Below are 11704 nucleotides of genomic sequence, written 5' to 3' on the forward strand. Positions count from 1 at the left end.
CAGCAACTTTCTTTCTCTACTAAATAGACTAACATGACAAGTAGGGATGAAAACAATTCAAAAGAACTGAATGCTGCAATTTACTCTATATTCTTTCACATGCTAGTTTGATTGTTGCCCTTAAAAAAATTGTTTTTGCAATTATAGTAATTTTAAAATACATTTTTACTATATTTACTGAACTAAATAGAAGAAAAGAGTAGTAAAATCATACTGAACATTAAATGGACCAATGACTAGATTATATTTCAGAGAAAAGATTAATCTTTTTAAGAATTATGTGTTGAACAGTATTCAAGCAGTAAGCAAAAACATCTGGCAAACCAATACTAAACCACATTTATCTAATGTGTTCAAAAGTCACTCAACAATAGCAATTAAATTTATGGCTGGCTGGCAATATCCCCACTCTGTAAACATATTTTGAGTTTCAATAACACCATTGATCAAATAAAGATTAATGAAATACTGAATCCATTATACTTAAAAGTATTGCAAAAAAATCAAACAGTTTTTCTAAAGGCAGGAAAGCAGAAGTGGAGAAAAAATAGAAATGTATCAAGAAAATTGCCATATATAATTTGAATATAAATCCAGACAGCAGTCTAGATTCATATCAAAAAGGTAAGGTTTTCCCCTGACGTTAAGTCCAGTCATGTCTAGGGGTTGGTGCTCATCTCCATTTCTAAGCCGAAGAGCCAGCGTTGTCCGTAGATACCTCCAAGGCCATGTGGCCGGCATGACAACATGCAGCGCATTACCTTCCCGCTTGAGCGGTACCTATTGATCTACTCACATTGGCATGTTTTCGAACTGCTAGGTTGGCAGAAGCTGGAGCTAACAGCGGCTGCTCCTGCCGCTCCCGGGATTTGAACCTGGGACCTTTTGGTCTCCAGCTCAGTGCTTTAACACATTTCACTACTGGGGCTCCTTTTAGATTCATATAGGCATTCCAGAAAAGTGGTATCCCCACTTGGGTAATAATAGTTTTCAAAATTTAGGAAACATATTGGCACCCAAAGACATTTATTGTTACACTTTCCACTATAAAGGAAACCTGAAGCTGTATCTCTTTCCCAAGAGTATTTATGCTGAGATGATCTACAAATCAGTTATTTATATAATCTTTTTACCCTTCATAGTAAACTAAAAGCCCATAATAAATAATGAAACACCAGTAGAGCGGACCATGTAAATCATTTCATGTATCCTGCACTGCATGCAAGTACCTTTTAAACCAGTAGATCTCGTCAGGATCTGCAATTCCATATTCTCTGAGTTTCATCACCATAAGAGCGCTCTTTTTGATAGCTTCTTCATAGCGCTGGCTGCGGGAGAGGAAATTGACATCCTCATGTGCAAAATCTGGGTCATTTATAACAAGTGCTTCTGTAAAGACATAGTAATAGAAAATCAGTGTTTAACTAAAAACAAGTTTCTCTATGTGCCTGCCTTTAAGTTGCCTATTGACTTATGATGACTCTATGAATTCTGAAGAGCTTCCTGAGGCACAGAAAACTCAGAAGTGGTTTTGCCAGTTTCTTTCTGTGAAATATGGCCTATAGCACCTGTTATTTCTTGGTGGTCTATCATCCAAGTACTAAGCAGGGACAACCATGCTTAGCTTCCAGGATCAAATAGGATTTGATATCTTTAGGAGGTTGTAGGACATAAATTTCCTCTCCAGCCTTAAAGAAATGCCTCCTTGAACTACACTCAAAGTTACAGTAACTGTGCATCAGCAAAACATAAGACACTTTCAACAACACTTGTATTAGAAGGGGGTTATAATATACAATGGCGGGGGGAAAACAGGGTTGCAATAATGTCAAGTAAAGCACAACTGTCTAAAAGTTGTGCAAATGTGGTAGTGTAAAAAGAAACACAACAAAGCTTTTCCTAAGTACCTCATCAGTAACAATGAAGGAGGAAAAGCAACCATTCTGTTGAACGCAATAGGTATTTAGTTCCCAGATTCACTGAAAGTCTTTTCACGGCCAGCCTAGTCACCTCATAAAACCTTATTGTAGCCTTAATCTGGTAGGATTCCCCACTTCCCTATTCACAAACCATAATTCAGTAAAAGGGTTAAGAGAACAGGTGCAGGCAGGAATCAAATCCCTCCTCACAATGAACGTACTCATTAGTCCAAAACACAATTAAGAACAAAGGGTGATGACAACCATTTACCTGTTTTAGTCATTAAAGACTCTGTTGGTCATTAAAAACTCTGTTAGTCACTTGACATACGGTATATTTATTTTAAATACTGTACCTTAAGAAACAGTATGTGGCCAGCTGTTATTCAGCAAGGAAAGCTTCTTCCAAAGGAAACTTAACGAGAGGTGTTTTATATAATAGGGTTTCTATTTTAGTGTGATATTTTTTAATCTATATTTTTGCATGAATGTATTAGACGCCTTTAATTCTGTTGGTATTTTAGCAACATTTTAATCTTAACTTTCTGTATGTTATTAGCTATATGTAATTTTACTTGTGTTTATTTTATTCCATAATCCACCTTGAGTCTCATTCTTCAGGAAAAGCCTGGACATCAAATAAGGCGATTGAATAGAATCCATATTTTAGAGGAGGCTTTCTGTGAGATGGCTATTTATAGACACCTTGTGAAGTTTTAATTGATTTTTTAAAACCACAAATCTCTCTCACACTGGGAATGGAGGTAGGAAATGCCCCAATTAATCCCTCCTAGCAAGTTGTTGTTTGGTGCAAGAAACAGAGGGACACAAGAGAAACAGAACCCCCATCTAGGCAGGATCCACCCCCTCCAACCTTCTTTCCAATAAGCTGTCCCTTCCATTCTTCCCTCCCTTCAATCTTTCTAACTGCCTACGTTCCAGCCAATCTTTATTCCTTCCAACTTTCCCTCATTCCAACCTACTTTCCATCTATCCAGTCTTCCAACCTTCCTACTTTCCAACAAATCTTCCTTCCCTCCAACCAAACTTCCTTCCAACCTTCTCCTCTTCCAACCTACTCTTTGTTCCTTTCAGCCTTCCCCATTTCAACCAATCTTCTATGCTTCCAACCTTAATATAATTATTATAATGTTTATTTATAAAAGCATAGAATAATAGAGTTGGAAGAGATCACATGGGCCATCTAGTCCAACTCCCTGCCATGCAGGAAAAGCATATCCCGCTTTTCTCTCCACAAGGAGACTCATAGCAGCTTACATTAAAAGCATTTGATACAATTTAAAATCTACAAATATACATACCTTAAAACAGAATGAAATATCACTGTATTTAAAAATTCAGTTAAATTCATAAAGACCTATTCAAAACAGCAGCCCCTGACTTAATCTTAAAAACCTTTTCCTTTAAACCTTCTCTCTGGTTCCAGCCCATTTTCCTTCCTTCCAACCAACCACTTGCATTTGCCAACTTTCCCTTCTTCCAACCTATCTTCCCCTCCCCAACCTTTTCTCCTTCCAACTCTTCATTCCTTGTGTTGTCAAAGGCTTTCATGGCTGGAATCACTGGGTTGCTGTGAGTTTTTTGGGTTGTATGGTCATGTTCCAGAAGCATTCTCTCCTGACGTTTCCCCCACATCTATGGCAGGCATCCTCAGAGGTTGTGAGGTCTGTTGGAAACTAGGCAAGTGGGGTTTATATATCTGTGGAAGGTCCAGGGTGAAAGAAAGAACTCTTGTCTGTTGATCACCTTGATTCTGACCTGGTCATCCACATACCCGATCAACAATTGGGCCACACAGTTTACAGAAAATCTACACACACCGATACCTATATAAAAACTGTAACCATCACCCAAGTCCAAAAAGAAGCACAATTATAGCTCTGGCAGACTGTGTAAAAATAATCTGTGAACCCCATCTCCTCCAAGGTGTACTGAACCACCTAAACTGGGCTCTACAGGCCAAGAGATACCAGAGATATCAGAAGAGCTGCACGGCCAAGAACAAGCCACAAGAGGAAAGACAAAGATTCACCCAGAGGAAAGGTGTTTTTAACATACATCAAGGGAACATCTGACCGCATAGGGAAGTTGATAAAGAAACACAACCTACAAACTATCTACACTAAGGAAATCCAACAAATGCTACGTTCAGCAAAGGACAAGAGAGATCCTCTCACCTCTGCAGGAGTCTACTGTATACAGTGCAGCTGTGGATAAGTCTACACAGGGATCACCAAACGCAGCACTGCCCAGACACAAATCAAGGAACATGAAAGGCATTGTAGACTCACTCAAATCTGAGAAGTCAGCCATAGCAGAACATCTGATGAACCAACCTGGACACAGCATATTATTTGGGAACACAGAAATGCTGGACCACTCTTACCACCACCATGTCGGGCTACACAGAGAAGCCACTGAAATCCACATGCATGTGGACAATTTCAACAGAAATGAGGAAACCATGAAAATGAACAAAATCTGGCCACCAGTATTTAAAAACTCTAAAATCAGGGCAGTAAATAAAGAACAACACTCTGAAAACAGAGGAATTCCCGACAAGAAACAATCAGGACCAGTTAATACTTCCCAACAAAGGATTCCCCCAGGCAGGAATCAGCCAAGCTTTGAAGCTGCAAAGCCATTCAATGCTAATCAAGCTGGCCAATTGTAACATTCACACTTGCCTCGGGCAGACAAGAGTTCTTTCTCGCACCCTGGACCTTCCAGATATATAAACCCCACTTGCCTAGTTTCCAACAGACCTCACAACCTCTGAGGATGCCTGGGCGAAACGTCAAGAGATAATGCTTCTGGAACATAGCCATACAGCCCAGAAAACTCACAGCAACCCAGTGATTCCAGTCATGAAAGCCTTCAACAACACATCGTCCGACCTTCCTCCCTCCCTTCCTTCCGATTCCCCTCTCTCGGTCCCTTCCCTGTTTCAACATTAGTGGTGTACAACCTGTGGCCCTCGGTCCAGGTGTTTTGGACTTGAACTCCCAGAATGCCTGAAGGTGTGAGTCCCAAACCCCTGGAGGGAGGACCACAGGTTGGATACGACTGTCCCTCCCGAGCCTCCCAAGCATCCTCCCCACCTTCCGGCTTCCAAGCAGCCAATCCTCCTCCCTCCCTCTGCTCTCACCGATCTCCTTGCGGCGCCGGGTCCGCTCGACGCCCCCGTCCAGGACGTTGGTGAGGAGCTCCGTGTTGAAGGAAACCGCGCTCCGCTCCTTGCGCAGGTCCGGGTTCATGCTGGCGGCCATGGCCCAGGAAGGAGAGCAACAGACCGGCCGAGGAATGCAGGAAGCAAAGGGCTTCCGGACGAGAGGGAGGGAGGGAGCGAGTGCCACGCCCACTCACTCGTCACATGATGTCTTGTGAAGCTTTCCTCAGCCTCCCTCCGGGCAACCGCCCAATAGGAAGCCCCGCCCGCAGGCACGTGATATGAAGGCGGTGCTACTTGCTCGCGGTCAGCGGGACTTCAATTCCCAAAAGCCTCAGCCGACGTGGCCAACTGCCAGGAATTCTGGGAGCTGAAGTCCAAAACACCCGAAGGAGCAAAAGGTTGGGAACCACTGCTTTAGAAGGCAGTCTCTGCTGGCGTGTGCTCTTGGAAGAAGAGACAGTGAGCCGGCAGCGTCCAGGTCGCGGTTTCTCTCTCTCTCTTTGTAGAATAATCTTAAACTGCACCGAATTTTCCCACCTCTTTTCTTCCCATCCCCTATAACAGGCATTGGCAAACTATGGCCCTCCAGGTGTTTTGGACTTCAACTCCCACAATTCCTAACAGCTTACCGACTGTTAGGAATTGTGGGAGTTGAAGTTCAAAACATCTGGAGGGCCAAAGTTTGCCCATACCAGCCCTCAGGATAGCATGGCCAAGATCTCCAATGGCTTGAAGCAGTGGTTCTCAACCTGTGGGTGCCTAGGTGTTTTGGCCTACAACTCTTAGAAATCCCAGCCGTTAGGATTTCTGGGAGTTGAAGGCCAAAACATCTGGGGATCCACAGGTTGAGAACCACTGGCTTAAAGGGAGGAAACAAAGAAAAATAAAATGCTCTGAAAATAAATCTTTTGTGTTAAGAACAGCAATGGGATCTTATTCCAGTGATATATTTTGAAGTCTATGGAAATGGAAATATACCCTTTAAACATTTGTCCTGAATTTTATAGGTTCTGCTCTTAAGGCCAGGTGAACGCCATGCTTCCAGCGGCTGGAACATATCATTTTCCTTGGGAAATAAAGTCTGTCCCAGAAGGAAAGACATTAAGAACATTTGGCAGGTCAGTACAATTCCTGTATTAAGATTTCTGCTGCTTTGGGTCCACCAAATGCAGTGGTTCTCAACCTATGAGTCCCCAGATGTTTTGGCCTTCAACTCCCAGAAATCCTAACTGCTGGTAAACTGGCTGGGATTTCTGGGAGGCCAAAACACCTGGCAACCACTAACCTAATGGTCCTTTCAAATGATCCAAGGAGAAGACTACAGAATTTGCTTCCAGTAGCTTTTGCTGAGCCTATTCAGCACTTACATTTAGGAGGAAATTGAATGGGTTTTTAAAATGCTGGCTTAAATCGAACCCACAAATAGCTTTTACGTCTAGAGCAGATTGTTTACAAATTGTTCAATTATTTTGAGCCGCGGTGGCGCAAACTCTTGTGCGGGCTGAACTGCTGATGAAGGTTGGAGGTCTGGATCCGCGATATGGGGTGAGCTCCCATTTGTCAGCCCTAGCTTCCCATGTGGGGACATGACAGAAGCCTCCCACAGATGGTAACACATCGGTGTGTCCCCTAGGCAGCGTCTTTGAAGACGGCCGCTTCGTTCGCACCAGAAGCGACTTGCAGTATGTTCTCAATTCGCTTCTGACACGATAAAAATTATTTTGTTTATATCTAATATCTATATTGACATTATCTCTCTATGGTTTGTTTTGAACCTTGGTTCCTTGGTTTGTCACAAAGCAGTTACTGTACATTTAGCTCAAGCAGAGAAATCATGCTGCCTTTGTTGGATTTTAACTCCCATCAGTCATAGCCAGTGGAATTAGTGGAGCAGTATGAGATTGGCAGTTTAAAACATCTGGAGGGCTGCACAAGTGCCTTTTCTTATTTAAATAATATCCTGTAAGATTTAACACCCCTATTAATATAATCCCTGGTTTGTAAAGTATTGTAGAAGTTATTGTACACCATTATCATCATGAATGAGGCCTGTTCCCTTTTTGTCCTTCAGGCTACAGTCCTATGATATGATCAGCTCTCAAGCCATTATAACAGCTCAGCACGCTTCTGTTCAGCACTGCATCTGGGTTTGTACCAAGTTTGTGGAACCATTTCAAGCACACCTTGGGTCCCTCTATCTCGTACTTGGGGAAACTGAATGTGGAGAGGGTAAATCATCTGTGTTTTTTCGTTCCATTGAATCAAGAATAATCTTGACCACTTCTCAAGTTTTGTTACGCCTAGGTTTTTTTTGGTGGGGAGGGGGCATTTAATCTCTCAGCCAACTTGATTAATGGTCATGGATTCTGGGAACTGACATTCAAAATAACTTGAGGATCAATAAATAAAATAATAATAAAACTTTATTTATACCCCGCCACCATCTCCCCGCGGGGACTCGGGGCGGCTTACATGGGGCAGAGGCCCAAACAACATAGGACAAAATATAGGCAACATAATACAAATCACACTATTAAAAAAACCAGTAATACAATATATCAATTAAAACAAAAATACAGGATAAAAAATTGCATTTAAAACACATAAATGGTAAAATCGTAATAAATACAGGATAGATTATTAAAAACTCTCTGGGGCTGATTAATTAATGACTGTATCTCTAAAGGCCTGCCGAAACATCCAAGTCTTCAGTTGATTCCTGAAGGAAGGTAGAGAGGGAGCCAACCTAATCACCCTGGGGAGGGAGTTCCAGAGTCGGGGAGCCACGGCCAAGAAGGCCCTCTCTCTCGTCCCCACCAAATGCAGTTGTGAGGAGGGTGGAAGTGAGAGAAGGGCCTTCCCGGAAGATCTCAGCGATCGGGTGGGTTCTCAACCTTCCTAATGCCGAAACCCTTTAATACAGTTGTGGTGACCCCCCCCCCCCAAACTATAAAATTATTTTTATTGCTACTTCATGACTGTAATTTTGCTACTGTTATGAATCATAATGTAAATGTCTGATATGCAGGGTGTATTTTCATTCACTGCGCCAAATTTGGCACAAATATCCGAATTTAAATACTGGTGGGGTTGGGGGGAATTGATTTTGTCATTTGTAGTTGCTGGGATATATATTTCACCGACAATCAAAGAGCATTCTGAACTCCACCAATGATGGAATTGACCCAAACTTGGCACACAGAACTCTCATGACCAACAGAAAATACTGGAAGGTTTGGTGGGCACTGACCTTGAGTTTTGGAGTTGTAGTTCACCTACATTCAACCTTCTTTGCCAAAGGGGTTCCTAAGACCATCAGAAATATTTGTTTTCTGATGGTCTTTGGAGACCCTTCTGAGAAACACTGATCTAGAAGATCTATAGTGGTCCCTCAACTGGACTATGAATTTATTCTCCTATTGGTCAAGTGCCTATTTAACCCACTTGTAAGCACTGAAATTGATGCTTTGGGAAGCCTGATATCTTAGGAGGTGAATGTCAAATCCAATGCTTATTTGGGACTGATTTCACAGTACAGATATGCATCCTAGTTGTCTGTGGTCTCATTAAGCCCTTTGTTCTGGGCTTGGCTGAGGAATGTGCCCCTTCCTCTTTTCTATTCACTTTCTGTACATTCCTGGTTATGATTCTTGTCTGAACTCTGGCTCAAACGCATTAATGCAAAAGGAATGGCATGACTATAGCTTAGCAGATCCAGGGGTCAGGGATAAAGAGGCCCTGTGGTGACTTGCATGCAGTCCACAGAGCCATTTCTTTTTAGCTGTTGGACCCAAGGTGAGTCTCTGCTTTGTCTCCTGTGGAAACAGAATTTACACAGTTCTAATTAATTTTTTTTAATTTTTATTTATTTATACTTGAAACTTATACATTCTTAAACAAATTTGCAATACAGAGTTATATATATCAAGCTCATATAGTATTTTCACTCTCTATATTACATACTCATATTATTTACCTTTTATTACCCCTCACCTAGTGCTATCCCTTCACCCCAGACCAGCCAGTTACAATATTTATTTCCAAAATTCCATTGTTTCTTTTACAGGTTTTTTCCCCTTACCTTCTACATATACAAACTCTATAAATTTTCCCCATATCTTCCCAAAATCATCCTTTTTTAATATCCCTCTTTTAATTTTAATCTTACATGTCAATTTATCATTTATCGCAATATCCCAAACCTCCTTATACCATTCTTCCAATTGGCACTCCTCACTACCTTTCCATTTTTTGGCTATTAACAATCTTGCTGCTGTTAGCAAGTTGGCGATTAGTTCCTTTAACTCTTTTGATACTTGAATATTATCCATAAATGACAACAGTGCTATTTCAGGCGTTCCTATTATTTCTATTTTGGTGATTCCCTTTATTTCTTTAAAAACATTCTCCCAAAATTTTTGAACATATTTACAGGACCACCACATATGTATATATGTACCATTTTCCTGGCAGCCCCTCCAGCACTGCTTAGAGTATTTCTTATCAATTTGATTTAATCTAATTGGTGTGAGGTACCATCTCCAAACCACTTTATAATAATTCTCTTTTATTCTTATAGACATGTTTTTTAATATACGCATATTCCACATTTCTTTCCAAATTTGAGGGTGTATTTCCTTATTGCAATCTAACTCCCACATTTCTTTAAGGTGATCCTGCTCCTGCTCTTTATCTATTAGCAATTTGTAAATATCACTCGTTATACCTTTGGTTCTTTCTTTTCCTTCCCTTCCCCCCCTTTGACTAATCATCTTCTCAAATTTTGTAAGTTCTCTATCTCCCTTATATTTCTTTCTTATTTCCCTTGCCCATCTTTCCAATTGTAGAACTTTATACCACCCAATACTCCCTGATAGTTGATTCCTTATTTCCCCTAGATTTTTCATTTTTGATTCCCAATCCTTTAATTTCATCATTCCTTTTTCTTTAAATGTTCTTTCTAACTCCCTTTTGAGATTCATTGGGAAATTTTTTGTAATTAACACCGGTGTTAATGGGGAGATTGGTGGTATTAGTTTTTCTTCATACTTGGCCCAAATTTCTAATATATTTTTTAAAAAGGGGTTCCCTATTTTATTATACCATTTCTTCTCCGAATTCCTGGTTTTCCCTATGAAGAAAATATTTTCTAATTTCATATCTATATCTTTACTCTCTTCTTCTAACCATTCTAAATCCTCTTGTCCTATAATCCCTTCAATAATATACCTTAATTGATTTGCCATATAGTACAGTTTTAAGTTTGGTATTCCCAGACCTCCATTCTTTTGTATTTTATACCATTTTTCCTTATTGATTCTAGCCTTTTTATTCCCATTACAAAAGGTATTTATCATATTCTGCCAATTTGTAATTTCACCAGTTGAAATTTTGATAGGTAGCATTCTAAACAAAAAATTTATTTTGGGTAATATTTTCATTTTTATTAATGCAATTCTACCAAACCAAGACAGTTCTAATTTAGCCTCAAATCACCTCCTTAAAATTACTTTTTAATATTGGGATAACTGTGAGAGACCCTAGGCATCGTCTAGTTCTTATTCTGAATGTTTTACAGTAACATAGTGTGTGTTATCGGGAAAGCTGGGGGAGAACCAAAAAAGCCTTCTAAATTATAACTGGAAGTAAGCATTCCATGTATTTTTCCCCTAGCAGTGTTATGATGTGCTTATATATGGACAAAAATTAGAAAGTTGAGTGTTGCACCAAACCAATATATATGGACATGCTTCTATAACAAATATACTGCTGTTCTCTGGATTTCTGTTGTTTGATCTGAAGGAGATAACTTATTTCAGATCTGGCATAACATAGTGATAATGACATGTCTGTTTCCGATAGTTTTGAATTTGTTCTTTATACGAATTGGCTTGTCTTCAAATATTTTTGTAAGGGTACAGAGACATACAGGATTCAGAGCATTTGGCAGTGTACTAAACATTTGGATTGAGCTATTAAGTTTGGTCAAGACTTTGCATGATTTAATGTGGGAGAACTTTGAGAAATCTTAAAAGTTACCATAATTCTGATGTGTTGAATTCTTACATTTGCAGGTGAGAATGTCCTTATCAAGGCACGGATATTTACATGCGTGGAAGGAATGAACCTTCAGTTGTTGGAAAAGGCTGTTGATGAACAGAGAAAATATTTCCAGGAGAGAATGAAGAATCCAGGAGGAAACACTTCCTAATCCTATGCTTTAAGATGAACTTTCTGTGAAACAGACTTCATTCTATATGATATTGACTATCTCACCAGCTTGCGAGCTGTTCCTGGATCATTTTGTAATGTTTTTGTAAAGCTGTAATTTTTATTTAAGCTTGAGATTGGTATTTTGAAAACGTTCTTATTTTTTACTATTGCATTCAGAGAATGTATATTTCTTCTATCATAGAAATGATGCTTGATTGCATTAGGATGTTTGTAAACCACCATCATCTTTAGAAAGCCATTTAAATAATAAAAAATGCATAGAACTGATGCAAATCTGTTTCAGTAGTGGACACATATTGTGGAATTGTTGGCTCTAGATGCACACATTTGTTTGAAATTGGAGCAGCTTTTTAACATA

At 40.0% G+C, this 11704-nt stretch overlaps 2 protein-coding genes across 4 annotated transcripts in view; one reads left to right on the forward strand and one right to left on the reverse strand.

Annotated features, from left to right (window-relative positions):
• The window catches only part of acox1 (acyl-CoA oxidase 1), a 38934-nt gene extending 33650 nt beyond the window's left edge, over window positions 1-5284 (reverse strand). The window contains exons 1-2 of one of the 2 annotated variants that reach the window (XM_003217201.3): window positions 5089-5284; window positions 1230-1389 (exon numbers count right to left, since the gene is read on the reverse strand). In XM_003217201.3, coding sequence (XP_003217249.2) covers window positions 1230-1389; window positions 5089-5209 — 281 coding nt within the window. In that variant the 5' untranslated portion in view covers window positions 5210-5284. The remainder of the gene's footprint in view (window positions 1-1229; window positions 1390-5088) is intronic. The other variant, XM_003217200.3, reaches the window with a different exon arrangement.
• Window positions 5285-5390: 106 nt separating this feature from the next.
• Window positions 5391-11613, forward strand: ten1 (TEN1 subunit of CST complex). Of its 2 annotated transcripts, none has more exons than XM_008104402.2 (4): window positions 5391-5510; window positions 6120-6230; window positions 7184-7341; window positions 11187-11613. In XM_008104402.2, the coding sequence occupies exons 2-4, from the start codon at window positions 6148-6150 to the stop codon at window positions 11321-11323; spliced, it is 378 nt and encodes a 125-aa protein (XP_008102609.1). In that variant the 5' UTR covers window positions 5391-5510; window positions 6120-6147; the 3' UTR covers window positions 11324-11613. The 2 variants fall into 2 exon arrangements, with proteins under 2 accessions (XP_008102609.1, XP_003217247.1); XM_003217199.3 differs by having other exon boundaries at window positions 5434-5590.
• Window positions 11614-11704: the final 91 nt, after the last annotated feature.

The sequence above is a fragment of the Anolis carolinensis genome, chromosome 2 (assembly GCF_035594765.1).
Source record: "Anolis carolinensis isolate JA03-04 chromosome 2, rAnoCar3.1.pri, whole genome shotgun sequence".
NCBI classification, from domain to species: domain Eukaryota; kingdom Metazoa; phylum Chordata; class Lepidosauria; order Squamata; family Dactyloidae; genus Anolis; species Anolis carolinensis.

What these genes read in the sequence shown, in the direction of transcription:
- ten1 (XM_008104402.2), top strand. Translation starts at nt 6,148, where the DNA reads ATGCTTCCAGCGGCTGGAACATATCATTTTCCTTGGGAAATAAAGTCT. An exon ending in ACATTAAGAACATTTGGCAG is followed by an intron (nt 6,231 to 7,183) that starts GTCAGTACAATT and finishes TTTGTCCTTCAG; the next exon opens with GCTACAGTCCTATGATATGA. An exon ending in GGAAACTGAATGTGGAGAGG is followed by an intron (nt 7,342 to 11,186) that starts GTAAATCATCTG and finishes TTACATTTGCAG; the next exon opens with GTGAGAATGTCCTTATCAAG.